Raw genomic sequence first — 27,839 nt, 5'->3', positions numbered from 1 at the left:
TCCTAGAGATAATCGGCAGATCATGCCTCGAGACCCTCGCTTCTACAGTTCTCAACACCCAGAATGGCTAGTTCACTGGCGTCAATCTGGAGCCTCCTCCATGTTTCAGGTTATTCTATTCTGGATCTGTCTATCGTATGCTTTTTTTGGCCCTGGGTCGGATGGCTTCTCTACGAAGAGCATTTAATATCCAAACATTCTCCGTCCTGATGCCTCCAGAACTCATCATTGTCGCTCTTATAAAACATGACTCAACTGTGCTAGCGGTTTCAATTGGAACATCTCGACACCCTCGCTTCTATCCTTCTTTATCACCTCGTTGGTGGACATTGCTCTTTGACGACTCGCAGGAAGCTGGTTCTTCCGGATAGCTACTCGCTGATCATTCGTTGTGAAAGAAAGGATCGTGATTGAGTTCTTCTGAGACTCAGATATCGACGTCATGTCCCTGGACTATTCTTATTATCAACCAACGACACCGCCGCGAATGCAATTGATGGAGCTCATTGGAGCCACCCACAGCCGCAATGCGTCCGATTCATCCATCTACTCCAATGATTCCTCACCGTGGTCGGCCATGACCGCTGGAACCAGTCCGAGAGAAGCCTCTCCTCCCAGATACCAGCACGGCCCTGCTCTGCTGCCGAAAATCAGGTCGCAGGATGTGGTGATTGAGCCTGCACCCGCCCCTGGACCACAGCGCCATCGTCGAGTCTTGTCCAATACTCGGAACCCTCCAGGCTTCCTACCCTACCCTCCCAGGCGTCCAGACCTTCAGCGGAACGTCTTAGAAATGGCGGATTGTCTTCCTCTGGTGTCACCAGCTACAACCTCGCCCATGTATGGTTCTCACAACGGCTCCGCACTGTCGTCGCCTGTGAGCATTACGCCGTCGCATAAGCGCAAAGTTTCGGGCGGGCATTCTCGATCAGGTTCTGTTTCCAGTATTGACGAAGCGACCCTGAGTCGATACGGCTATCCGACCTATCGGCATCTTCCAAAGTACACCACGCAAGCGCACCCTTCGCCATCCGCTCCAGTCACCCCTGTGACACCAAACATTGTGGTCCATCGGTCATACTCTCAGACCTCACCCAATGACGGCACTCCGTCCCCGGTCCAGTGTCAGACTCAGACGCCACCTGTCTTTCCACCCTCTCCATACGGGGGGTACGCTCGAGTTCCGAGTGCGCAGCCTTCGCCTGTTAGCCTTGCGCCTCATGCGGAGGAGATGGTGCCGCAGTCGACTACCTTGCTGTCCTACCTGACTTCCTCCACGCAAGCGATCAATCTCGTCCGTAATGTCAGTGTGGTTCCCACACGAGGAATGCACGACTATTTCTGGTGGGACATTAGGAACCTGCGTAGCTGGACCTCGTTCACGCTTCAGACGTTTAACTCGATCAACGGCCTCACCAAACTTCTGAGAACAGCAATCTCCTCCGACTTGACCCCGCCCATCGCGGTAGCCCCGTCTCGCCTGTCTCCGGACTCTGAAGCCGCGTTGGTTAATCTTATACGAGACATCTATGGACCGCGTGTCAATGCCGCGCTCGCTGTATCCCAAGGACCAGAGCATCTAAAACTCTACCCGGCGCCTCACCTACGGGCTTCAAACAGCAAAAATACAGGTGGACCACACTTCCTTGCCAACTATGCATCTGATACCGAGCAGACCAGTTCGGGTATGCCACGGGGACGGCTCGTCGGTATCGTAAAGAGCTTTGACCGCTGGAACACGGGCATGCGCAACGAAGCACCTCACCGGCGGGTGGAGTACCTCAACGGTCTAGCCCATCTACAACGATGCATGCGAGAGCACTCCTGCCGGTACGGTTTCATCATCACCGAGATTGAACTCGTTTGTGTGCGGGCCGGCTGCGACGAAGGGGACGATGTGCCGTATTTTGGATTCCTGGAGGTATCGGCGCCAATTCCGACTAACATCGCCGTGAGTCCGGAAGAACTGGGGCTGCAGCCAGCTTCTTTTGCCCAGGCACAGTCACCTGAGGCTTCTCACGACTGTCAATCAGCTGCAGCAGAATACGACCACACATCAAGTTTCGCAGACGCTCTCAACGTCCCGATGACTGCGAGCCTGGCCTTGTACTTCTTGCTGATGCTGTCTAAATCGGTGCCCTTGCCGTCCCAGCCCTCTGCTCACCTCAACGTGGGCGGACCTGGAGCGCTGACCCGCCAGCGGATTCTCCCAGAGGGGAAAGATAAATGGATTCCGGAACCGCAGATTGGAGAGCGACGAGACGCGAAGCGAGTTCGAGGATGGGTGTGGCCTCAAGACGCCTGGCATCGCCGCGAGGGTGGAGGTGTGCCGCGGGGGAATCGAAGCAAAAGAAATGGACCAAGTAGTGTCTGATTTAAATATTTTTATTTAGGCATTACTGTCATAGTAATCTAATTTCTATCTGATACTTTTGAGCAGACTGAGCACACGGGTTGGCGCACAGTAGCCCGAATCGGGTCAACACTGCCCCCTCGACGACACAACCCAGCAAAGGTATCATTCCAACGAGATTATCAATTTCGCGAGCTCATTGAACGACAGCTACGCTCGTAAGTGAGTCTGTGTGCCCACATTCCCGATCGATCATGCCTGGATCCGCTGAGAACTCTCGCTTATCTCCCCCAGGGTCCCCAGCAGCGCTGCACATCATCAACTCCAGGAAGATCAGACAAGGACCTTGGGATCCAAGTACCTCCTGGGTGGTGCAGAAACCATGGCTATATATCATCAAGTACTGCGAATAGCAGCCAGAACCATGGCATTCCCTTGCATTGCTATCTTGTCACAAGCAGCATCGCCTCACCAACATTCATCTACCATACACTAACACAAACCAACCTGACACAATGAGCAAGACGCAGCTTCCCTCCTCCTCCTTACCGCTCCCCACCCTCCACGATGTGATCATCATCGGCGCCGGACCCTGCAGCCTTGCCGTCGCCGCGAGACTAAAAGAACAAACCCCCTCCGCCATGTTCACCGACGAAGAACACCAGCGCTACCACTGGATCAACAAGCATAGCGGACGGATGACGCTCGTGCAGGCACACGGGAAGAAACTCAACGCCGTCAAGGCGGAGAAGTGGCAGAGCTACGACAAGCGGCAGCATCAGCGGCAGGGCCGACGCAGAAGTTCTTCATCTACAGCCTCAGATAGCTCCGAGGGGGCATGGCTCTCCTCCCCGCCGTCGTTGTCTTCGAGTCCGTCGTCGGTGGACGATAGGCAGGAGACGCAGATGCAGGCGATGGGCAGGAAGGGAGGAATCTCAATGCTGGTGCTGGATGGGACTGCTGCAGGGTGGATGGAGCGGTGGCACCGGGCGTTCAAGACGCTTGAGATTGCGCAGCTGCGTAGCCCGATGTTCTTTCATGTGGATCCTGCGGACCGGGATGGGATGCTGGCGTATACACAGGAGACGGGGCGGGAGAAGGATCTGTGGGAGATTCCGGGGTGTGTGGGGAAGGAGGTGAGCAAGCATAAGAAGAAGAAGAGGTTGCGGGGGAAGCCTGTGTAAGTGTTTTTCACTAGCTGCTGTGTTAGGGAGAGTCGCTAAGAGCGTTGCAGGGCGATTGGCGAGGTGGAGATCGATGAAAGAGATCGGAAGGATTACTTCTCGCCGTCGACGGGGCTGTTTGCGGACTACTGTGCCAGTATCATTGAGCGGTATGGGCTGGATGCACCTGGTCTGGTTCTCCAGAACGAGGTCGATGACATCCGTTATGGCTTTCATGAGCAGATCTCGCCTGCTGAAAAGATCTTTACAGTGACTGCCAGTGACGGGAGGAAGTTTTACAGTCGCGCTGCGGTGCTGGCTATCGGGCCGGGTAAAACGAAGGTCTTCCCGTTTGAAATGTCTGCCGAGGAGAAGATGGGTGCTTGTCATAGCAGCGAGATCCAGACATTTCCTAGTCCTAATGTGAAAAGAAAAATACAGCAGAGACAGGAGACGAATGTTGTCGTCGTCGGTGGAGGGTTGTCGTCTGCACAGATTGTCGACATGGCTGTTCGAAAGGGAGTTACCAGGGTGTGGTTTCTCATGCGGTCAGACCTCAAGGGTAACTCGGATACATCTAGTCAAGATACTCTAGAGTGCCTGCTAACGAGAGGTAGTGAAACACTTCGACATCAGTCTGCCCTGGATGGGCAAGTTCCGGAACTTCGAGAAAGCAGCATTCTGGGGCGCAGACACCGACGAAGGTCTGTCTCTTATTTCCCACCTGACGCATCGACACTAACATCAAGTAGAACGTCTCGAGATGATCAGAATAGCCCGTAACGGCGGCAGCATGACTCCCCGCTACCAGAAAATTGTAAAGCACCACGCAGCCCGCAACCGAGTCTCTATCCACACGCGCACCGTCATCCGCAGCAAGGAGTACTGCCCCTCGTCGCAGACATGGCGTCTCACCACAGACCCTCCCATTCCGGACCTCCCCCCAATCGACTACATCTACTGCGCAACAGGCATGAAGTGCGACGTCCAGGAGCTGCCGCTCTTAAATCAAATGCACCGCGACTACCCTATTGAGACTAAGCAAGGGCTCCCGTGCATCACAGACGATCTCATGTGGCGGGCTGATGTGCCTCTGTTCGTGACAGGAAGGCTGGCTTCGCTGCGTATCGGCCCTGGGGCGGCAAACCTTGAAGGAGCACGGCTGGGGGCTGAGAGGATTGCGTGGGCCATGGAGGAAGTGCTAGACAGGAAGGAGGCGGAGGATGATGAGGTGGGACGGTCCAGGGAGTGTTTTTGTGGGCTGGGGAACCGATATGCTGAGTTGTTGAACGAGGGAGAACTCGATTGGGAGGAATAGACTAGCGGTCGTTGCAGCTCTCCACAGAGAACAAGTTGTGTTCCATCGTATCGTCCAAACAGCATTCAGTGAATGATGCATTTACCCTGCTGACGGTAAAACTACGTGGACAGACCTGGTGATTGTGGCTATGGAGAGATGACCAAGGCACTAGGTCTTTGTAGGAACAGGCTGCAAATAAGCTCCATGGCGAGCAAGCAGGTAAGATCCCAAATAAGCCTCTGCAGTTGCCTAAGCTGGTGTGTATAATGGAAGTTCTGTATGCCTAGACTGGGAAGTAAGTGCTCTGATCATGGTGTCGAAGGAGTATGTAATCCCCATACAAAAGTTACATACTGAACATTGTACTACCGCAGTGCCTTTTTGTAATTTAAGACAATACAATACAACCCCCATGATACCTTAATGATGCTGCCTACAGTCAAGGGACCTTCTGCTTCGCTTCTTTTCCATCGTTATTCCTCCAACTGCCTTTCTCCTTACATAGTTGCCATTACCCTTGTCAACCATCCAACAAGCTTAAACCAAAATCCTAAGCCTCACCTAGTCTCAGTGAGGCTCATCGCTCGTGGTAACTACCGTGAAAAGAATACGACCAGGGCCACTCGCCACAACCGCCACAACTGCGCCACAACCTTTCCCCTGGTCCCATTATTGCAAGCTCCAGCTGAGACCGCGAGATTTCGCCTCCACGCGGGTTCCTGACTCTCATTAATGGAGTCTCGACAGTTCGAAGAGACTCGAAACTTCTGAGACGTGGCGCAGCACCCCAGATGTGGCTGCGTCCTCAGCAGAGCATCCTGTGGCTTGCCTGTCAAGCACGACTGAGTTGACAGTCACATGGTTTCTGAGGAAACCCCGGTTGACCTTCCTCTCAGTCAACAAAGCTCTGACTGGATGACTGGACGGAGCGGTATGCCGTCCTAGGTGCTGATTATCGCATCCACATACGCATACCCAGATGCCTCTTCCGTACGCGCGGATCGAATAGAAAAGTCTATTGTGATTTGCCTATCGGCCAAGAGAGGCGCAGCACCGTCGGCTCCAGAGTCTATGCAGGCGGCAAAGCTCACTGGCTATTCCAATAATCGCGCACTGCTCAATCTGGCGCGCAGTGGGTGAAGTGCAATTCCGCCTCAGTTTGAATTTTGGTTCATACTGATATGAGCGCCTTCGGGGACCAGTCATATGCGAGGTCTCGCTCTTGTCCTTGTTCCCCTCGCGCTTGGCTTCCGTTTGGGAATTGTTTTTCAGGCGCCGTTGACGGTCTATTCTCCTGCAATTGCTGCGGAGTATGGGTGGGTTGAGGAAGCCCCTGGCGTCTATACGGGTTGACCTACTCGTCCGTTTCGTCTGGACCTTGGATGAAATGGAGCGTTCCCGGGTTTGGAGTTGATGATTTCATCTTTCTCGGAGGTAGAGACCCAGATAGTCCTCCTCTTATTAAATATTGTCTTGGAATGCTCCGCACCGCAGGATAAGGAGGGCTGTGCTGAAGCCAAGCTCTTGGGCAAATTGTGCACGACAGCGCCGATACCTGGTCAAGTGAGGAGACAGAAATCCTTTCGAGCCTTTGGATTAGTTTATTTAGAATGTCATAAATATGCTGTTTTATTCTTTTTCACCTGCCCCAATCAGAAATGGCGTCGAATGATTTTCTTGGTGTTTCTGGATAAATGATACCTTCATCTTACCAAGGCCGACTCAGCCACTCTCAAAGATTGATAAAACCCCATCCAAACCGCTTACCTCTGCTTCTGCCCCTTCTCCTACTATATTGATAGATGATAATTATCCTTTTCAAATTATTCTACTAATATAGCAAGCGTGTCGGTCTAATCATGCTGACACCAAACGGAAGCCGTGAGGACGGCCTCCTAAGCCCTCAGGCTAATACTCGAGATAGAGAGGTATGTGATCTGCTTCATCATTAAATAGGAGAGAGATATACTAACCATGAGTAAGCGACAGAGTCCTTCTTCCCAGTCATCAGAGCAGCCAGCTTTGTCGCTGGAGATTCCATCAACCGTAGATTCAAATCGGCTGACGGTCCAGAATGATCACCCTCGGACGCCAAATTCGATAGACGGGGACACACTACGTCCCCGATCAGAATCATTCGCTTCAAATGCAGACACCGTCGCACGGTCCCGGGCAAACTCGGAATTCACCATATCGAAAGAAGCCTACGATGATGTACCTCTATCCGAGGCGCTGACTCCGGATCCGCGCAATGAGCAGGATTTCCGGGTCGAGAACAACAAGTTCGCCTTCTCCCCGGGCCAGCTCAACAAGATGCTCAATCCCAAGTCGCTCGCTGCGTTCCAGGCGCTCGGGGGACTGCGCGGGCTGGAAAAAGGTCTGCGGACCGACTTGGCGTCTGGGTTATCCGAGGACGAAGCTCTCCTAGACGGTACGGTCGATTTTCAGGAAGCCACTTCTAGCGACCAGAAACTCTCAAAACAAATTTCACACGACGCACCGGCGGCACCAGCACCAGCACCAGCATCAGGCGGCGGGTCAAGATTCCAGGATCGTATTCGCGTTTTCAGCCAGAATAAGCTGCCTGCGCGGAAATCGACTGGTTTCCTGAAGCTGCTGTGGTTCGCTTACAATGACAAGATTATCATTCTGCTTACAATAGCCGCTATCGTCTCGCTGTCCCTGGGTATCTACGAAACAGTCGATGAGGGGCATGGGGTGGACTGGATCGAAGGTGTCGCCATCTGCGTGGCTATTCTGATTGTAACTGTCGTGACTGCCGTGAATGACTGGCAAAAGGAGAGACAGTTTGCCAAGTTGAATAAGAGGGTAGGTGGAATGATCTCCGCGCTTTGTCTATTTGATCTAACCATGTCACAGAATAGCGATCGGGAAGTCAAGGCTATTCGCTCAGGCAAAGTTGCTATGATCTCCATCTTCGATATCACGGTCGGTGATGTGCTCCACTTGGAACCCGGCGACTCTGTTCCTGCAGACGGTATTCTCATCTCTGGTCACGGAATAAAATGTGACGAGTCCTCCGCCACTGGAGAATCGGACGCGATGAAGAAGACCAATGGACATGAGGTTTGGCAGCGCATTGTCAACGGAACCGCCACGAAGAAACTAGACCCGTTCATGATCTCAGGCAGTAAGGTCCTCGAAGGAGTAGGGACTTACCTCGTGACCAGTGTTGGACCGTACTCGTCCTATGGCCGTATCTTGCTCTCTCTGCAAGAGTCGAATGATCCCACTCCTCTTCAGGTGAAGCTGGGAAGACTTGCCAACTGGATCGGATGGCTTGGCTCTAGGTAGGATAACCAGCTCAATATACAGGACTCATGCTAACCTTACTAGCGCTGCGATCATTTTGTTCTTCGCCTTGTTCTTCAGATTCGTTGCCCAACTGTCGAATAACCCTGCCAGTCCTGCGGTCAAAGGCAAGGAATTTGTCGATATTCTTATCGTTGCGGTCACGGTCATTGTTGTGGCGATTCCCGGTAAGACGCTCAAAGAGCCCTTCAGTATGAATCAGCGTTTGACTAATCCTCCTCAGAGGGCCTTCCCCTAGCCGTAACACTAGCTCTTGCATTTGCCACGACGCGAATGGTCAAGGAAAACAACCTCGTCCGTGTCCTTCGTGCCTGCGAGACCATGGGCAATGCCACTGTTATCTGCTCCGACAAGACCGGTACTCTGACGCAAAACAAAATGACTGTCGTCGCTGGGACCTTTGGAACCCAAAAGAGCTTCAGTCAGGACAGAAAGGAGGATGCCGAACCGTCAGGCGACTCCACGACCGTGGCCGGGATCTTCAAGCAATGCTCAACTGCAGTACGCGACCTGATCATCAAGAGCATTGCGTTGAATTCCACCGCGTTCGAGGAAGAGAAGGAAGGGTCCAGAGAGTTTATCGGAAGTAAGACCGAGGTGGCAATGCTGCAAATGACGAGAGACTATCTCGGCATGGACGTGACTACCGAACGTGGCTCTGCGGAAATTGTCCAGCTGATCCCCTTCGACTCCGCCCGCAAGTGTATGGGTGTGGTCTACCGTGAGCCCACGGCAGGCTATCGTCTCCTGGTCAAAGGGGCCGCCGAGATCATGGTCGGCGCATGCTCCTCGAAGGTCTCCGATCTTAGTACGTCTTCGGATGGTGTTATGGTCGACATGTTCACCGAGACAGACCGCCAGAAGATGCTTGATACGATTGAGTCTTATGCTGTGAAGTCCCTGCGCACCATCGGTCTCGTGTACCGGGACTTCCCAAGCTGGCCTCCAAAGGATGCACAACGCGTGGAAGACGACCCATCTGCTGCCAAGTTCGAAGACGTCTTCCGTGATATGACTTGGCTTGGTGTTGTGGGTATCCAGGATCCCCTGAGACCCGAGGTGCCAGCTGCGATTCAAAACTGCCGTATTGCTGGTGTGCAGGTGAAGATGGTCACTGGTGACAATATCGCAACGGCCACCGCTATCGCCCAATCCTGCGGAATCAAGACAGAGGATGGCATTGTCATGGAGGGTCCCAAATTCCGTCAGCTGTCAGACCAGGAGATGGACGAGGTCATTCCCCGCCTGCAAGTTCTCGCCCGTTCCTCGCCCGAAGACAAACGGATCTTGGTGGCACGGCTCAAGAAGCTGGGCGAAACCGTCGCTGTCACCGGCGACGGCACCAACGACGGACCAGCCTTGAAGACGGCTGATGTCGGTTTTTCAATGGGCATTGCAGGCACGGAGGTTGCCAAGGAGGCCAGCTCTATTATCCTCCTCGATGACAACTTCAAGTCTATCGTTACGGCAATCGCCTGGGGCAGAGCTGTCAACGATGCCGTGTCAAAGTTTCTCCAATTCCAGATCACAGTCAACATTACTGCTGTCATCTTGACCTTTGTCTCGTCGCTCTACAGCAGTGACAATACGAGTGTCCTGAGTGCGGTTCAGCTGCTCTGGGTCAACCTGATCATGGACACCTTTGCTGCCCTCGCACTTGCAACTGACCCCCCGACAGAAAAGATTCTCCACCGCAAGCCCGTCCCCAAGAGTGCATCGCTTTTCACTGTGATTATGTGGAAGATGATCATTGGACAGGCCATCTACCAGCTTGCCGTCACCTTTATGCTCTACTTCGCTGGCGACAAGCTTCTCGGAAGCCGTCTCGGCACCGACAATCGTCAGTTGAAGCTCGACACTATCGTTTTCAACACCTTCGTTTGGATGCAAATTTTCAATGAGTTCAACAACCGAAGACTTGACAACAGGTTGAATATCTTCGAAGGCATGTTCCGGAACTACTGGTTCCTCGGCATCAACTGCATCATGGTCGGGGGTCAAGTAATGATCATCTACGTCGGAGGTGCAGCCTTTAATGTGACTCGCCTGGACGCTGTTCAATGGGGTATTTGCATCGTCTGTGCCATTGCCTGTCTGCCATGGGCAGTGGTCTTGCGATTGACACCCGACCGGCCTGTCGAGATTATCATCAACTTCGTCGTCCTAGTTGTGGGCACCGCATTGCGGCCGATTGGCAAGGCCTTCAGCGCCATTTCGAGAACAGTCTCGTCCCTGATGCGGTCTGTCAGGCGCTTCAGCCGTCGTGTCCTGCGTCGGGATGCGGAGGACGACTCCGCGACAGAGAAGGAGGAAGCGCCCTTGGCAGACGTGGAGAAGCAGCATACGCCCAAGGCACCTGCGACACCGGTAGTTGTGCCTCCCATTACGATTACGAGCTCTTAATGATTCTATACGACCACTCGGCTTGTTTCCCAGTCACTTCTGGCTGGAGCGGGTCTACTTGAACATTACATGATTGACGATGGTCTCTAGATATATACATACGCATATACTTTGTAACGATGGGCTGGCATATTCGTTTTGTGATCTCATGCTCTACGTTTGTCTGCATCATTTGTTGAGAGCAAATGGCTGGCGTTGTTGGCTGCCTGTTTAGCTTGAGCGTTCTCTGACTTTGTGGAAGAAATTGTACAATAGTTAATTAGCAGATGGGCATCATCTGGTTGCACCTTGAAAGAATTGATAATGGCTTTACTTCATCCATCTTTCGAGTCAGTAATAATGCGAAGAGTCCCAGACAACGTAAAGGGTAGAGTTTCTGCCTAAGGCTCCAAGATCCACCTCTCCGCACCGCCGCATTGTGCCCATCCTCAGCAGGCGTCCAAGTCAACCTGTCTCTCAGCTGTCCCGTCACGCTGAATTCTTCCTCCCTGAATTTACTGTCATATAAACAATTCTCTAACAACTGTCTCTAATAACAGTCTGATTGGCACACTAAGATAGCACACTCCCGCCCTTCACATCACCGCACGTCATCTGGAGCTCCCCCCGCTTCATTCAACCGACATTGAACCTTAGACAAGGTATGTGTTCTTCAATGCTTCTCGCTAACAGACTAATACATTACTAAATCTGCAAAACAGTTCTCAATTCCCTGATTTACTGTCGTGTTGTATTCTCGAATCTCCGTTGTCGTCATACACACCCACCCCTATCCAAAATCACAACAAAAGCAGCCATGGCCCAGCTAAACTACCGCACAATCAACATCGACGTGCTTGACCCCGAGTCCTCGGTCAACTTCCCCATGGAGACCCTCCTCCCCGCCACGCTCCCACCCTCGCAGACCTCCTCCGACGCCGCCAACGTCGCCAGCCAAGTCCGCCAGCTGCTCCGCGGCGGCGACCCTGAGGGCGCCCTGCGGTACGTTCTCGACACGGCCCCGCTGGGAGGCGACGATCGCGCCAAGGAGGTGCACATGGCTACCGTTGTGGATGTGCTGCAGGGGATCCGCCAGGGGGAGATGACCCGCGTGCTGGAGGGGGTATGTAGCGGGGAGGGCGGATCGGAGAGGGCGGACTGTCTGATGAAGTATTTGTAGGTTGCCCTTGCCTTGCCTTGCCTTGCGGGCAATGAATACTGTCGGGAGGGAGATTCGGTGCTGACTGTGACTAGGTACAAGGGGATGGCTGCTCCGGCCCCTGGTGGCGGGGCGCAGTCGCCTCGGAAGTCGGTGTCTCCGCAGAACACGGGGTTCTCGCAGATTCAGGCCCGGAATCTGGGTGAGGGCGGGAGCGCGCAGCAGATGAGTGTGTTGCTGAGCTGGCATGAGAGGTTGGTTGAGCTTACGGGGACTGGGTCGATTGTCCGGGTTATGACGGATCGGAGGACGGTTTAAGAGGTTAGAAATGTACCGAGAGGTTTATTTGCTACTCTTCTTAGAAGTCGAGCTTGGTTCTCCTGCGTTGCGGATGGGTGATATCCTTGTTAGATTGCGCAGCTTCTGTTATACATATCTTTTATTCATTCGAGACCGTTCACTCAAGCGCCTTATGATTATGGCCTATCGAAGGAACCGCCTCCAAGGATATCCTTCAGATTAACCTGCCCGCTGCCTCTCTGCAACGGTTGCGCCTGGCCTTCCCCTTCCTTCCACCCGATCATGTATATCAGCCGGAATGTAGCGGGGATACCCCTCGACCCCTCCTCCTTATGCAGCTCCCGGTAGATCGCCTCGTTGGCCAGAAGCACATCGCGCGAGATAGGTCCCAGCTCCCGATGCAAAATGGCGTTATTCTCCCCCATCGCCTGAAGATCCTGCATCAGCGCAAACGTATCCGGGAACTCGACCACGATATCCTCGACGTCCACTGTCAACATCTTGAACCCGGCCTTGTTCAGCAGCCCGCCGACATCCCGGACGTCCGCCAGAGGGGATACATGCGGGCTGACACCACCTCGCCGCTCGAGGTCCGCCAGCTGCAGCGACGTGCGGAGCTCGAATAGTGTGTCACCGCCGAACATGGCTGCGATGAAGGGGCAGTCCGGCTTGAGGATGCTGTTCACCTGGGCCAGGAGAGAGGGAAGGTCGTTAATCCAGTGGATGGAAAGGGAGGACAGGACGGCGTCGAAGGTGTTGGGTGCGAAGGGCAGGGTCTCGAGGTCTGGGACGACCGGCCGCTCGAGATTTATGCCCTTGTTGAAGGGCTCGTCTGCGTCCCGGTAGAGGAGGGCGTGGGACGTGTCGATGCAGGTGAGTTTGGAGATCTTGTCCGCTAGAGGCGGCGATGTCTCGGTGCTGGGGTCCGGGTTTGGTGTTGTCAGGGCGCGAGCGATGTTGCAGCTGTTGGCGCCTAGGTCCAGGACATGGGGGAAATCTCGTTTAATGTCCTGCAGGGCAGAAGGTTAGCCATATCCTCCAAGGACTAGAGCAGAAGAGCTTGCCAGTAGCCGTTCACACAACCGTGTAGCCACCTCATCCTTGATGTAGTCTGTTTTCCTGCTCTCCTCCACATTCCGAGCTGCGCGATCTCTCTGAAGGTGCTTGACTTTTCGGTTGAACACATCAATGACTGGATTGCCGGGGGTCTGGCTGGCGTAGCTCCTCGTTACAGTGAACGAGGGCTGTGATCGGACCGCTCGACGGAATATATAGCGGAGTGACATGGTGATCGCGAGTGTATGAATTGATAGTCAGATTTCAAACTATGGCATTCCAAAACCTAATATGTCTTCAGTCGAGATGCAATTGAGGGTGCTGTAATGTTGATGCGATCGAACAGTCGTTAAGCTGTCGGCGGGTGACGTCGACTTTTTTGTTGCTCAGAACTCCGCAATTTCGCGATACGACAAAAACATCTCTATCCCGCACGCCGGGTTTCTTCTCTGAATTGAACAACACAGATGGTGGAGATTGTCTCGCTGACGTGACTTATTGAAAAATCCATACGCACCTGAAGTGATGCTCTTTAATTGTGAGATTGTCCCGCTGTGGAATACATATCGCCTACCGACAGTGACAGCTAATCATCAAAGGAGTAGGCTTCATATTGTACCAAGGTGCTCCTGGTATTATGTTCAATTACTTCGTATAAGACACCATTCCGCTCTCGGTCAATCAACTACTATTATCGATTACTCCGAGAAAGAAAACCCGCCTTGATCATGTCGCGCCCTTTTCCCTATACCTATATCTCCTGTCCATGTGCGGATACCCCTGTTCCTGATCGTTCCAGAAAACGAAGATCGCGAGAGTCTCCCACCAAAAAGCCAGAACAGGGAGACCCTTCAACAGCTGCGGATACTGAAGAGGATGAAGAGGAGGAGGAGCAGACATTCGACCCTCGAGCTCCGCGTTCCAACTTCTCTCTGTATCCCCCGGAACAGCTGCTGTACTGTGAGGACTGCCATCAGATAAAGTGTCCGCGATGCATCACAGAGGAGATTGTGTGCTGGTATTGTCCGAATTGTCTGTTCGAGACGCCGAGCAGCATGGTCCGAAGTGAGGGTAATAGGTGGGTACCATTAGGTTCTGTTTCGCAAGTAGTTCCCCGCTGAAGAGCTGCTTGCTCCGGTTAGATGTGCCAGGAACTGCTTCAATTGCCCCATATGCACTGCGCCTCTTGCAGTGAACACGCTCGAGAATGTTACGGGAAGTGAAGGCCAACAAGGACCTTGGGTGCTTTCGTGCGCATATTGCATGTGGTCATCTCTGGACATTGGAATCAAATTTGACAAGCCCACCAACATCTGCGCACAGCTTTCCAAGATGACCGATACCACAACCGCTCGGGGTAGACAGATGTCCAAATCCATGGGTGAGCTCAAGTCTCCCCTGTCCACATACTCCACCATCGACGATCAATTTCCGGCCCCAGGAGAAAGCAGAGATGGTCAATCTACGCCATCCGAGTCTGCGGCTCCTTTGACTTCGGCCGGGAGATTCTCCGCGCTCAAGGCGTTCTACAAAGACCAGATAGCTGCCACGTCCACATCGCCCACAGACCCTCTGGGTACTGACTTTGGACCTGGCTTTGCCTCACCTGGTGCTCTAAACCGTATAATGTCTCTCTATGCGGCCTCATCACGGCTCAGCAATCTCTACGGTAGCGCCAATAAGAAACCTAAATCAAAGCCGCCAGTCATGAGAGAAGCTCTGACCGCCAGCGAGGGTCTGAAGGTCCCGGCTCCCGGCACAGAAGACTCCATCATCCAGCGGATTTCCTCGGAAGTATGTGGCTGGGACGGCCTCGCGTCGATCGAGCAGCGCATGTTTCAGTCCCCTGATGCTCGGTTCGTGGAAGACCTTCTCCCTTTACCAGTATTACTCCGAACCAAGCGCTCGAAACGTTGCAAGTCGTGCAAGCACATCCTCGTCAAGCCCGAGTTCAAACCTCAGTCCACCCGGTTTCGCATCCGTCTAATTGCCCTCAGCTACATACCCTTACCAACTCTACGACCTCTAGCCCTGGGACCACCCACGGGCCTCCCCGCAATAACACCTTCAACATCCAGTTCAACTCCTAACCTGGACGCCCTCCCCCCGCTGAAACCCTTCCAGCTCCTTCTGACACTCAAAAACCACATGTTCGACCCTGTCCGGGTAACCCTCGCCACACCCTCAGTAACACCAGGCCGCGTAGCCACAAAAGTGACAATCCTTTGCCCGCAGTTCGACATCGGAGCCAACAGCGACGTCTGGGATGAAGCCCTGCAGGGCACAACAGGAGGAGACTCGCGCTCCTCCCGCTCTGGCGGGATGAACCTCGGGTACGAGAAAGTCGCAGAAGCGGGCAAAGTCTGGGACAAGGGGCGGAACTGGACGACCGTAGTCCTAGAAGTTGTCCCTGGGACATTACCAGGCGGCAGTCTAGGGACCCACAGACGGCAATCTCTCGATAGCGATGACGACGGAGACGGGGCTAGCAGCCCCAGTATCGACGATAATAAGGAAAACAATAACAACAATACCAGCCTCGACTGGAGCGGACAGGCCAAGGATCCCAAAAACCAGCTCCAGCCCGACGAAGACGTCCTCGAGATCCCGGTCTTTGTCCGTATGGAATGGGACTCGGAGAATCAGATGGAGCAGGCTGCTGGGAAGGGGCAGAACTCCGATACGGTCAAGCGAGAATTGGCGTATTGGATGGTGTTGGGGGTTGGCCGAATCACGGCAGAACTTGCATAGTTGGCGACGCTGTTCGTTACGTGGATACATCTATATACTCCGTAGATAGTTTACATACCCCTTGTGTTGATCATTTGAGTACATATGGAGGATCTACAGCTGCTCAGGTGTTCATAGTAAAATACTTTGCTTCCTGTACCACATACTATGCAAGGCAACTCGAAAGCGCAGTGCTGGATACTGAGTTACGACAGCATGGAGGCGGTCCAGGTTTGAACATGAACCAAAGCCCTTGCCATGGGTTTCTATAGAAGGACGCGGAGTGGACCAGGAGAAGAATGGAAGAAATAAGAGTCTTTTTAACCACGCCGGAAAGAAAAGCCTGGAACCAGTAGATCATGATTTTTTTATTATCACATCGCATCCTTTCATTCAGGAACCTTTATCCTTGTACCCGAGAACCAGATCAAGCTACCCCATCGCAGAAGGGCCATGATGAGAATGCATATTTTGTGCGTGGGAAATAAAAAGTCAACCTTTTCTCATTCCTGTCTCTCTCTCTCGCGAGAACCCGCCCCCCGACACGAAATCCCACCAGGACCCCTCCGTGTGCACTTCGCTTTATTTACCTAAACCACATGATTCTGACAAGGATAAATAAATCTAGTACTCAGCGGCACCGCTCTGGGGGAACTCGAAGACAACAGAGCGGCCGGTTAGTCGGCGGTAAACCTCGCCGTAGGCATCGAGTCTGTGGTCAACACCACCACGCTCCTTCTCGTCCAGGACGACCTTGAGAGTCTTGCTGCCGTCCTCCTTGGTGCGGATACGCTTGCCGACGATCTCGACGGGGTAAACGAGGTCGTTGAGGATGGCGTCGTGGACAGCGGTCAGGGTGCGAGAGCGAGGACGCTTCTGCTTCTGGTTGGTGCGGGAGTTGACAGAGCGCTTGGGGCGGGGCAGGATGCGGCGCTGAGCAACGAAGAGGACGTGGCGGTCGGAGAACTTCTTCTCGAGCTCACGGGTCAGGCTATACAAATTGTGCGTGTCAGTTTCTGCAGTTCACCTGCTGTGATACTGGTTTCTGCTTGGCATTTCGTACCGCTGCTGGATCTTGTGGAAGCCCTGGAGGAGAGGGACGGGGACGAAGATGATAACGGCCTTCTTGCCGTGGCCGACCTCAACCTGTAGTACCGTGTTAGATGGCCTGAGAAAATAGGTATGCACAAAACCCGTAGAGTCCAGTGTCCATCACACCCGTATCACCCTTCCACATAGTCTTTCCTATTCCCCAGACTGCAAAAAAAAAGTTGCAAAATCTGCCATTGGAACAAGCATGTGCGCACAGAGCAATCTCCGCACACAATCCCATCAAGCATATAGATATACCACACCCGTCGAATATTCATTGTTTTCCCAATTCCTCGCTTCGAAAGAACAATTGCGGTGTAATTGACACTGGACTCATGCGGACTGGAAGACAAAGTAATCAGGCGAGTCTTACCTCACGGGCAGAGACAAACTGCAGGGGCCGAAGGGTGGCCTTCAGGTCCTGTGTGTTGCTCTCCAAGTCGAAGAGAGCGCCGGCGATCGCAGTCTCCAGCTCGGAGGGGTTCTGCCTCGATGGCGAGTTGTGGGCGATCTTGTTGATAGCAGCCATGATTGCAGACGAGCGACGGGTAGCTGGCTGTACTGCTGGTGCTGCTTTCCTTGTCGCGAGGGGAGTTGGTCGTCGAAGGGGAAAATAATCGAGGTTCAGGACGGAGTTCCTACCCTACAATTTGCGCTCGGTCGTGCTGGTGTGGGATCGGAGTCTCGGCGCCTCGCTTAGCGGTATTGCGCTTTGCCGTTGTGGGGTTAGCCTCTGCCCCCTTAGGGGATCGCTCATCCCGTGACTTTCTTCGCCCTTTACGCCTGAGGCACTAACATCTGCATACTATGTAGGACTTCTTGTTAGTCTTGTACATAGAGTTGGCATAGTAGGTTTCTTTTAAGGATTCAATTTTACAGCTCGACAAGTGGACTGTCATAATATCCACATTCGACTAGAAAATACAACGTTCAAGAATCAGGTTCACACTGGCTCAAACACACTGGGGATCAATAGAAAGTCACAGTCGCAAGACATTCGGGAGATGAACAAGAGTACAAAAGAGAAAGAATTCCAAGCAGTCACAGAGTAATGCGGGAAATAAAAGAACACGCCTTGAACTATTACGACAGGTTGCATGCATTTGAATCAGGCCGATCCTGCTTCAAGATCGCACTAATCTCTGAACTGAAAGCTATGGCGCTTACAGCATGATATGCGTATTTAGGGAAAGAAGGAAATGCTGACAGAGAAGAATCAATTTAACAGGCGCAGCCTTCCTTGGCTGTAGCAGCGGCTCGATCTCCAAGATTGACTCTCGTATCGTCTGCGGGACGTCCAGCACCCAGGGCAGTTTGACCGGTTCCCGCACCGGCACCTCGTCCACTCTTCAAGCTGCTTTCAGGAATAGCATTGGCAATCGCAGTAAAGACCTCTGCGACATTGGTGCCGGTCTTGGCACTAGTCTCGAAGAACAAAAGGCTCTCTTCCTCCGCATAGGCACTAGCCTCCCGTGTCGAGACCTTCCGGGCATCTCCCGGGGTAATTCCCTGCTCCTCATGGTTGTCGCCGGTAGCGTCCTCGCCTTCAGCGCCAGATGATTCGTGCTCGTCATTGGTTTGTGGTTGCTCAGCTGCCTCCCCGCCATCACTCGTGAGGTCCAGCTTATTGCCAACAAGGGCAATCACGATCCCAGGGCTTGCTTGACGTTGAAGCTCGGCAACCCAGTGTTTCGCCTTGGTGAGGGAGGATGGTTTTGTGACATCGTAGACTACCAGCGCCGCCTGGGCGTTACGGTAGTACATCGGGGCGAGCGAGGCGAAGCGTTCCTGGCCGGCTGTGTCCCAAATTTCGAACTTGATGGTGCGGGTAGGCAGCGAACATTTCTGCGTCAGGAAGGCGGCTTAATTCCAAAGAAGTAACTCGTCAGCATCCGGCAAAAGGTTTCCGTCGCAATAATTCAGCCGGCTAACTTACCTCCAATGGTAGGCTCTTTATTCTCCTGAAAATCGTTGTTGACAAATCGCAAGACGAGTGATGACTATGAAACCGGGCAATTCAGTAAAACGTCAGACACATTTGGTTACCTGTGTACGACGGAAACGAATGGAAAACGGGTAGGAAGGAAAGTCCATGCCGGGACGCCGTACCTTTCCAACAGCGGCTTCTCCCAGCAGCACGAGCTTGACGCTGCTACTCGGCTTGGGGGCGTTGGCGCTCGTTGAGTCAGACATGGCCGGCGAGCCCAACTTTATGTGATCAGGTCTTCTTGCAGGTACTTCACACACGGACACCGGCTATCAAACGCTGAGCGAAGAATGTCAGCTCGCGTTAGGCGGTATGGTCGGCAGCGCGGAGGACCAGGGTAGTAAATCAAGTCAAGATTGCCTAAAGTACGCAGGCTGTATTGCAGGGAATCCGATCCTGACAAAGCTGTTTGATAAGGATAAAGAAGTCGTAGAACTAGCGGTGACAGTTGTAAAAGTTGTCACAGACAAGTAGATAGATTGATAGGTGATTACTACCTAGGTGGGCAGGCATGTATCCAGTGAGGCGTAGTCGCCAGCGATGACCTATGGAGATGAGGCTGCCGAAGCTGGTTTAGCGTCAGTTTCCACTGGCATCAGCAGTCACGGGATGTTTCCGCCTCAGGTTGATGATTCACAAATCAACTAGATAATTAGATCAGTCGTAGTGGAAATGTAGGCTCATTCTCGAGGGAGTCATCGCGACTAATTGGCGTAGCTCTCTGTTCCCTGAAATCTTAGAGATGTACAGCTCATCTACCTAGTGGGGGTAAATGCAGTCAGAATAGACATGCACTGAACAATGGGAGACAGCGGAGTCCAATATAATTGGCTGCAAGATACCGATCCAGCCTGCCCAAGCCAAGGTACCTTAGGTATTCAGGTGTCCATCTATGTACCGGATTAGTATAAACAACTATCTTCCCGTACCGACAGGCCAAAAGAATGAACATGTCATTGCCCACAAACAGGTCTATGGCTAGTCAGGTAAGTAATTGTGGCATGGCGTTCAGTCATCTTCAGTCATCTCCAATGCCAACGTTGCACCGCATGATTCGCCCAGAACCAGATATATCCATAATGTAGCTGCCCAAGGGATGAAGCACATGCACGACGAACACCTTGACTTCCGACCAGGGTCCTACGATCCACTAGCAGGCTGAGATAAAGCATGGCAACCGTCAATCGGGCGAATTAGTCTGCATGCTCCCGTTAATATGCCTTACTCAGGAACAAATAGATCAAAGTTCAAGGTATGGTGACTCGGTCAAGGTTAACTACCAAATTTCGACAAAGGTACATGTGGAATATCCAGATTTCAGAGGCACAAGGCACACTTGCGTCTATTCTCAACGTGCTGTCAATATAGTACATTAGGCAAAATAGAATTCAGAAAGCTCCACAATGCTAATATCGATGTCGAGACAAAGGAAAGAAAGTTATGAAAAGAGAAAAAAAAAAAAAATATTGGCCGCGAGGCCGTCAGTTCTATGGTATCAACCCATGTATCCCATGTAATATCCTTCCCGTCTATGCCGAACGCCTGAAACAAAAGAAATCCTCAAAACAAGAAAGCACTTTTGGTGGTACAGATCATCCGTCCGAGATGGTTCATGTCGGCGAGATTAAAAAGCGTAGGTGACCGAATAGGAGGCCGAAGAATCGAAAGATCAGATCAGCGGTTGCTAATGTCGAAGAGAACGCGAACGCTGGAGTCGAGCAAAGTCGAAGGGTATTAAAGCGAGGTAGCCAAAAGAAAAATAAAGTGATACCGAAGATGCAATAGTGTTACAAGACTAGATATCTGTCAGCGAGGTGATTGAATAGAGCCCATCAGGAAAGCTTACAGAAGAGCCAACAATGTAGCAGGCAGACACACGAATTCCAATCACTATGAGGGCCAGCGAAGGAGATTATGATGGAACCACAGAAGAATACTTTGTCCTTTTGGAGGAGTCATAGTATCATGTGGTATGAGGTTTTCAGAAGCGTTTTATCGGGTGGACGGCGGTGGTGGAGGAGCACCGGGCTTCTTTACTCCTGTGGTATCATAGGCGCCTCGTCCCATGTTGAAAGCTGACAGATCCCGGAGTATCATCTCGGATTCTACACAGAGAGCCATTGTTAGATATTGATATTTCCCGCTGGAGGCAGACGGACGGAGGAAAATCGGTGCGAATGCAGAGAAGGGGACTCACTGAGCAATTAAATAAATTAAAGATTCCTTTGGGGGGCTTAAATATAGTCCCCAGATAATTAATAAATTATCGTGTGTATATGGCAAATGTCGCGAGGTATCCAAATGTTCTCGAACGAGAAGGGCGGTGATGATGCAGGCGATAGATGGTGCAGCTGCAGATGAGATTGGAAGCGCAACCTCTTATTAAGGATATCCACAGCGCTGAAGCTGGGAAAGAGGGTATTGTAACTTGTTGATGCAGCAAGCACCAGCAGCGGCGAAAAGACGATCTGTAGGGCAGGAATGTGACGCTGAATGATCCGAGAAAATGGACTGTAAGAATGGAGGCCAGGTGGAGCCCGAAATCAAATCGACAGGTCCAGTGTTTATCCTTCCTTTTCCCTTTTGCTGAGGCTTCTGCAGCGTTCTTTATCCGATGTTAAAAGGACCTTTGCTTAATTTCCTTCTTTTATTTTGCTTTCCCCCTTTCTGAAGTCCGAATTGTTGCAGCAGTCGTGAAATGCAAGTCTCGATCCAAGCGCAATCTGCCCGACGAAATGGGATAGACTAATGCAACAGACGGCAGGGAGGTCGATCTCTCGAACAAAGGAGTATAATAGTGGCGCGGAAGTAGCTCCGTCTGATCCGCTGGAAAAAAGAAAACACAATTGGACGTATCGCAAGGGAGGGAGAAAGGCGCTTTGGTAACGTCACCGAAAGGGGATGATGATAGGATTGCGAGTGGTGGGAAGCACCGAAGGGAATGAGAGGGAGCACGGAACGTATGAGAATAAGGTGACAGAAGGGGAGGAGAAGGAGGAAGAGGACAGGGCGAGAGTGGTTGAGGAATGAATGAAGAATTCACTAGCAAGCTTGAAGGGGGTCCATCGTAGAGATATATAGGTGTTGTAAATTAGGTATGGACGATGGCACTATGGATAGTATTCACTCCTAGTTGATACCTCAGGGCCAATATTATTTTTATTTATCTTCTTTTTTTTCCAATTAGTTTTCCCCCAAGATCTGAGAAGGATAAAACATAATCTCAAATTAAGAATGTTATAAAGGGAAAAAGAAAAATCGAAGAGAAAATAATAATGATGATGAAAATAAAAAAAAAAAAAGATAATTAACAATACCAAAAAATAAATAAAAATAAAATAATATGACGAGAAAAAGAAAACAATATCGGATCCAGGAGAGACTGGCCCAAAAAGTCAGATCATTAGGGGGAGCTTCTGTTGTTAGCGGCTCTCCCCGTTCCCTTGTCCCGGGGGAGAGGTACGCGACGCAGTGGATGCGCATCCCCCTTTCTTAGGGGTTTTACCTACTTGCGGATACAGTACGGAGGACGGAGTACTAAACTACCTGAGGTACTGACTTGCTCCGGTCCCAAGGTTCTGGCTCTGAGAGTCAGAGAATCTGAAGGCTATTAAAGTTCTAATAAGGATAATATTCATGTGAAGCTGGCTATTCCTGGGTGTTCCTGGCTGGTTTTATTTGACTTTATTAGTTTCTGTTCTCGAAACATTGCTAATAGCGTTTTGTTCCTTATTTATTAAGGCCTCGTCCACCCAACCACCCTTCTTCTCTTTGTTAGAGCTATCCCACCTGCTGACAGTGAGTAACTGTACTTTTATCCATCACCTGTCACTTTCTTTCTGCCGGCTACAGTTTTTTCAAATCATTCTGTTGGACCTCGGAGGTAAGCCAGAGACCACTAGCAAGGATGAACCCGTTCCTCCTGATTCAGAATGACGTGTGTAAGCTATCTCACGCAATCCCGTACCCAGCCATCAAGCAACCAATCAATCCCAGTGCTTAGTACCTTAGGTACTCAGAGTTGAAGTACCTTTCCGTGAGGCGTTATTATTGCAGACCCGATGAATATCCGAAAAGATGAGACAAAACGACTTGTAGCAGAAAAGCTGGACAGATCCAGGACAGAAAAGGCAAAGAAAATTCCAGCTCTCCACTTGGAAGAAAGCTAGAAAGCAGGAACCGATTCTTCGGACACGACGGACTGGGTATATGCATTTGGGTGGGGACCCAGGCACCCAGTCACCCACCAGGAACAGAACGGATGGATCCGAATTCAACCCAAAGTTACTCCGCCTATCTAGGCTCATGATCTCATCCCCATTACGTCCGATTCTGTCGCGTGGTTTTCCTGTGAGGCGGAAACGGCTGAGGGTGCTAGTCAATTAGTTATTATTGACTAATACCCGTAGCACCTAATTATCTACAGTACGGAGTACGTACTACCGGAATGACCTTGTGATCCCCGGAAGCCCTACCCTTGAATTTTCCAGCTATCCTCCTGCTTCTAACCGTGTTCAGTATGATCGCTCCAGGCGGGTGTTCTGGGTTGAAACTCCTAATTTTCCAAGTAAATTATTGTACTGTCAGTGACTCAAAGCGAACTTAATTGTTGTCCTTTTGTTGGGTGAATGCACGATATGATAAGGAACCATTGAGCTTCTTGATATCTTTACAGGACAAGAATCCTGCCAGTCAAGCCTTGGTTGAAATAAGCTATCCCATGCATGAGAATGCTCAATGGCCTGGGAGATCTGTGTAATTGTCGCTTAGCTTATCCTGCATATTCCGGCGCAATATATCAGTCTCTCAATTTTCCTTGATGATGGCATACCATAGACTCTGTAAAAACAGGGCTTCCATGGCTGATCTTAACCCTTTGAGGCCACTAAAAGTCAACAGCCGTAAAGTGGATAAATAGAACCAATCCAGAAGCTTCCCGCCCTTCTGCCTAGCTACTTAGTCTCGGGAAGTCCACCATGATGGGCGACTATTGATTCGGGATTCTTCCCCTAGTTTGGTCCACTTCTCCTGATTGAGTCAAACGTCAGGTCAGACTGATCGTTGAACATTTTCCAGACTTTCCTGTGCTCTGACATGTTCCAGGATTCCCTTGGTATTTATGTCGACGTATCGAATGAGAGCATCATGTTGATATGATACATAGATGTCTTGTATTCTTTTATGTCTTTTCTAGTCTGTGTCAAGTTGACACTGCCGATTGTGGTTGTTACTCCTGGTCGCCGGGGAAATCGGACTAGTCGACGAAAGGGGCAGTGGGGCCACCTAACGTAGGAAGGCACAGTGTAAGAACTAACCAATCCTCTCCGTCTGATTTCCCGCCCCCGTTGGACTAGCCTACGTATTCGATGCAACTAGCATTCTTCTCGCGTTCTTCTAGTCGTTCTAGCGTCTTGCCCTACTGTCTGTACCCGCGTGGCCGCGGGACCCTCTCAGAAAACATACGACTTACAGACTAGCAATCAATTTCTGGTGGACTGATGGTTACCAGTAGAGCCTAGTATGAGGACTCAAACCCTACAGAGTACAGGCCACGGAGTACGACTTCTAGAACGCCTTATCCAACGGTTCCGCTCAGGAAGTGGGACTGTTCTGTCAGACTTGACGCCTTCCCCCTTAAAAGGTTCAAGATCCCTGGACACCGGACATGTGTGGTTTCCCGGCGTTCAGCCAATCATACATCAAGCGCGTTAAAGTACCTAAATCGGTCATCTTCTTCTCCACCACATGGCCTTCTACACAGCTTCCAGCTGAGCCTCGCCATTCGCCACTATGGGGCGGAGGGAAAACCGAGAGCCGCGGCAGAAGGATGGGATCCTTCCATTCTAGGCTTATACGGTACTGTCTATACTGTACCTGTACCATCCTGCGCTGCATGAGGGCTCACATTGAGGTATCTACAGTGTACGTATCCGTTTTCTGTACGGAGTCCAGGCTGTCCAGCTCAACTACCCAGCCACAAGTCAGCCAGGTTCCAGAGCGATTTGCTCCCGCGTCACCGAAGGAATCCACCAGAGTCTACTCCGTATCCTTGGTGCTTCCCTGTGTCTGCCAGTAAGCGCGTTGGGTCGGATGAACAGGTCAGAGAAGAAAATGCTCCAGATTGCCTAGACTGTTCTTTAATGGACTTCGATGCTCCAACACGGCTCATTAAGGGAAAGTTAGAAGATAGCTAGCAGGATCGTATTTTCCTCTCTTGGCCTTTCATCGGAGGACTCGTAGACGATCACATCTATGACAGATAGACCACGAGGGTGATAGAGATGATCTGGAGACATTACCAGTTAAACTAAGCTTCGTACTTTTGACCTCGATCAAATACGAGACACTGACGCGACCCGTGAAATCTCTGGTTGAATGATGTGTTGAATTGATCGAACACGGTCATCCATGCTCATTCATAATGTTGCAAACTGGCCTAAAGCTAACTGCTAAGTGTCAAAGAAATCATCCGTACCTTCCGACAACCTGCAGCCTCACTCTACAGCGACCATTGTGGCTGACCGCTTATGTATTCTGTCGATCTCCCTGACGGACAGCTTCAGCCAGCGACTCTGGATTCCAGACTTCCAGAATGATTCTAGAAGTCCCGTCGGGATGGTACCATGGTTCTGTCGGCTACGGGAGCTTGTTGGAGATCGGTACCACGAACTTATGTATGTAGCCCCTTAGCGCTGCATACGGCCATATGCGTCTCTATCTCTCTGGCTCTCTGTCTGTAGTAGTTCCAGCAAGCTGTCACGCCTGTCCCTCTCAGTAAGTGAGTTTCTGCAGCGGTCAATAATTATGTCAGGTACCCCATCAATACAACACCAATGTCACCTGATTGATGCAAGACGGAATAAAAGAACAGAGGGAAACAAAAATACCTTACTCCGTGCATACGGTTAGAATCATCAAACTACACCACTCTTGGACTCTAGCTAAAATGCTGAGAACCGTTGAGCTTGCTGTTTTGGGTTGTTGGAATTGGCAGTCCCGCCTTGCCCCTTTCCGTAGCAACCAAGGTCCGTACTAGCTTGGGAATGACACGACTATTGCAATAATGTCCCAACTGGTCATTGATTGACTGACATTATTGCTCTTCATCATCTTGATCAGATAGCCGATTATCACGCTGAACCTTGTCTATATTCCAAATAAGGAACTACGACCGCAGTTGGAAATATGGGGTAAGTTGACAAAGTACTGATGGCCCGCAACAGATACCTAGACAAGTACAGAGTAACTGTCGGTGACGGCGGAAAGGACCATGGTTGTGCGTACACCTACCTCTTTGGTGGTTTTGAATTATGTTGTATACCGCTTAAAGAAGCCTAACTGTATTAGTGAAATTATGTAGCTACGCATCTGAAGAGACACCCATCTAATGAATATTGGTACCCCGGCATCTCAAAACAAGTGAGCTTTCTTGCTCCGGCTGCTCCGGCTGCTCCCCCTGCCTCAACTTCTCCCCTTTATCCTTATGGTGAACATATCTGGATCTGGGCAGACTGGACCCCGGACGATTTTCGCGGCTTGGGGAGATCTCGTCGGTAGAAGGATTTGTCCGACCCCTAAATCTGGGGGCCTCCACGACCACTTCGTCCCAAAATTCTTCATCAGGGCCACTCAGTAGTTCCTCTTCTTTCTCCATTTCGTCCACCATTTCTTCCTCAACGTCCTCGTCAGTTGCCTCTAGATTCATCTCCCACGTGTCCCGCCCCCAGAGCAGCTTATCTGAGTCGGGATCAAGATCTTCATCGGTTGCATCGGCGGCACCACTAAGAGCAAGAACTCGATGGAGAGCCCATTGCATATTTAGTAGCTCCACCGATGGGAGGGGATGACCGACTGGGTCATCGGTCTTAAAAGTAAGAACGTCTCCGGAGAGCAGTGCTTTATCTTCGTCAATATTGAAAAGCTTCGCATTGTGTTTGCCATCCACCTTAATGGAGGACAGGTGGTCATCAGGGAAAGGACTCGGGACTGTTTTTGACGACATATTGTGCGAGAACTTGTTTATCGGCATCCAGTAGAACTTTACCTCAAGAACCATCTGATCATCGCTTATAGACAACGGTTTTAGGGCAAACCGCGCTGTTTTCCAGAGTTTATGGGCGAGGTTGGACATGCACATCAAGTTTGGACAGATCTCAGTTCCACCTGGGCCTAAGACCTGTTCCTTCCACTTGTTGATCTTTTCTACTCCAGTACATTGTCAAATTTTGCCAGAAAATATCGAGTTCTGTTTTTGTCCTCTGGCCGAGGCTGTAGGGGAAGATATGCGCTACTTCTAGCGGTTCACGGTACCCGGTGAGAATACAAGCGTGATGATCTCGTTCCTTGCACTTTGATAGGTAGGTGAGAAACTGACACAGTTATATCATTAGGTAGGTAAATTGAACTCACTAGTGTCTTGGCTGCTTCGCTACGGCCAGTCGGCTGCTTCGTTTCTACTTGAGAACCTTCTGCCGCAGAAAGAGGTTTGCCAGCAAGTGTGGGAATTTTCGACGCGGTTTTCAAAGTACGCTTGCGCTTTTTGGGGGTTTCTTCGATATCCGGTTCTTCTGGGCCCTCTTCAGAAGACCATGAGGCTCTATGCCGACACTTCCCTGGTGTTGCATTAGCTCGTACCTACTTGTATGACCGATTAAATCGCTTACAGGACATGATTATATCCTTAATCGTTTCACTCCGACCAAAGATGTTAGCCACAATAGCTTGCCCTGGCTCATCTTCACACATTTTGAGATATTTCCTCAGGATCGCGAGATCCGTAAACCAAAGGAGGGCCCATCCCGTCGAAGCAAGTTTCCGATCTCCGATATAGTCTGACAGCTGGGCGATTATTTTGTGCCGCTCTGGGTCGCAGAGCTCGTCTGCAGGCCCCGTGGAGGCTGATTTGTCTTTAGTGGAGGCACGAGTGGTGCGTTTCTTGGTGGTGGGCGTAAGTGTCGACATCACAACAAAACAACAACACCGGC

General features: G+C 51.3%; 9 protein-coding genes across 9 annotated transcripts, besides 1 other annotated feature; 5 read left to right on the top strand and 4 right to left on the bottom strand.

Annotated features, from left to right (window-relative positions):
* Window positions 1-442: 442 nt before the first annotated feature.
* On the top strand, window positions 443-2,374 carry NFIA_066620 (uncharacterized protein; the record flags this gene model as incomplete). Its single annotated transcript, XM_001263391.1, has 1 exon — window positions 443-2,374. One exon carries the CDS (start codon window positions 443-445, stop codon window positions 2,372-2,374), a length of 1,932 nt encoding a protein of 643 aa, XP_001263392.1.
* Window positions 2,375-2,868: 494 nt separating this feature from the next.
* NFIA_066610 (FAD binding domain protein) lies at window positions 2,869-4,834 on the top strand (the record flags this gene model as incomplete). Its single annotated transcript, XM_001263390.1, has 4 exons — window positions 2,869-3,533; window positions 3,588-4,078; window positions 4,134-4,220; window positions 4,269-4,834. 4 exons carry the CDS (start codon window positions 2,869-2,871, stop codon window positions 4,832-4,834), a joined length of 1,809 nt encoding a protein of 602 aa, XP_001263391.1.
* Window positions 4,835-6,790: 1,956 nt separating this feature from the next.
* On the top strand, window positions 6,791-10,552 carry pmcB (putative calcium-translocating P-type ATPase(PMCA-type); the record flags this gene model as incomplete). Its single annotated transcript, XM_001263389.1, has 4 exons — window positions 6,791-7,645; window positions 7,697-8,127; window positions 8,174-8,316; window positions 8,373-10,552. 4 exons carry the CDS (start codon window positions 6,791-6,793, stop codon window positions 10,550-10,552), a joined length of 3,609 nt encoding a protein of 1,202 aa, XP_001263390.1.
* A 796-nt stretch (window positions 10,553-11,348) lies between these two features.
* Window positions 11,349-12,008, top strand: NFIA_066590 (actin-related protein 2/3 complex subunit 5 family protein; the record flags this gene model as incomplete). The annotated part of the gene is made up of 2 exons (XM_001263388.1): window positions 11,349-11,707; window positions 11,786-12,008. 2 exons carry the CDS (start codon window positions 11,349-11,351, stop codon window positions 12,006-12,008), a joined length of 582 nt encoding a protein of 193 aa, XP_001263389.1.
* Window positions 11,717-11,737: a microsatellite.
* Window positions 12,009-12,166: 158 nt separating the features above from the next.
* Window positions 12,167-13,276, bottom strand: NFIA_066580 (uncharacterized protein; the record flags this gene model as incomplete). Its single annotated transcript, XM_001263387.1, has 2 exons — window positions 12,167-13,000; window positions 13,085-13,276. The coding sequence occupies 2 exons, from the start codon at window positions 13,274-13,276 to the stop codon at window positions 12,167-12,169; spliced, it is 1,026 nt and encodes a 341-aa protein (XP_001263388.1).
* A 498-nt stretch (window positions 13,277-13,774) lies between these two features.
* On the top strand, window positions 13,775-15,797 carry NFIA_066570 (putative dynactin Arp1 p62 subunit RO2; the record flags this gene model as incomplete). The annotated part of the gene is made up of 2 exons (XM_001263386.1): window positions 13,775-14,124; window positions 14,189-15,797. The coding sequence occupies 2 exons, from the start codon at window positions 13,775-13,777 to the stop codon at window positions 15,795-15,797; spliced, it is 1,959 nt and encodes a 652-aa protein (XP_001263387.1).
* Window positions 15,798-16,400: 603 nt separating this feature from the next.
* NFIA_066560 (40S ribosomal protein eS7) lies at window positions 16,401-17,397 on the bottom strand (the record flags this gene model as incomplete). Its single annotated transcript, XM_001263385.1, has 3 exons — window positions 16,401-16,767; window positions 16,840-16,922; window positions 17,242-17,397. The coding sequence occupies 3 exons, from the start codon at window positions 17,395-17,397 to the stop codon at window positions 16,401-16,403; spliced, it is 606 nt and encodes a 201-aa protein (XP_001263386.1).
* Window positions 17,398-18,089: 692 nt separating this feature from the next.
* On the bottom strand, window positions 18,090-19,061 carry NFIA_066550 (Rab family GTPase; the record flags this gene model as incomplete). Its single annotated transcript, XM_001263384.1, has 3 exons — window positions 18,090-18,730; window positions 18,805-18,868; window positions 18,978-19,061. The coding sequence occupies 3 exons, from the start codon at window positions 19,059-19,061 to the stop codon at window positions 18,090-18,092; spliced, it is 789 nt and encodes a 262-aa protein (XP_001263385.1).
* Window positions 19,062-26,239: 7,178 nt separating this feature from the next.
* On the bottom strand, window positions 26,240-27,816 carry NFIA_066540 (uncharacterized protein; the record flags this gene model as incomplete). Its single annotated transcript, XM_001263383.1, has 3 exons — window positions 26,240-27,052; window positions 27,265-27,467; window positions 27,519-27,816. The coding sequence occupies 3 exons, from the start codon at window positions 27,814-27,816 to the stop codon at window positions 26,240-26,242; spliced, it is 1,314 nt and encodes a 437-aa protein (XP_001263384.1).
* Window positions 27,817-27,839: the final 23 nt, after the last annotated feature.

This window comes from Aspergillus fischeri, genomic scaffold (genome assembly GCF_000149645.3).
Source record: "Aspergillus fischeri NRRL 181 1099437636252 genomic scaffold, whole genome shotgun sequence".
NCBI classification, from domain to species: domain Eukaryota; kingdom Fungi; phylum Ascomycota; class Eurotiomycetes; order Eurotiales; family Aspergillaceae; genus Aspergillus; species Aspergillus fischeri.
The sequence above is the reverse complement of the archived record's forward strand: the minus strand, read 5'-3'. Positions and strand labels throughout refer to the sequence as shown.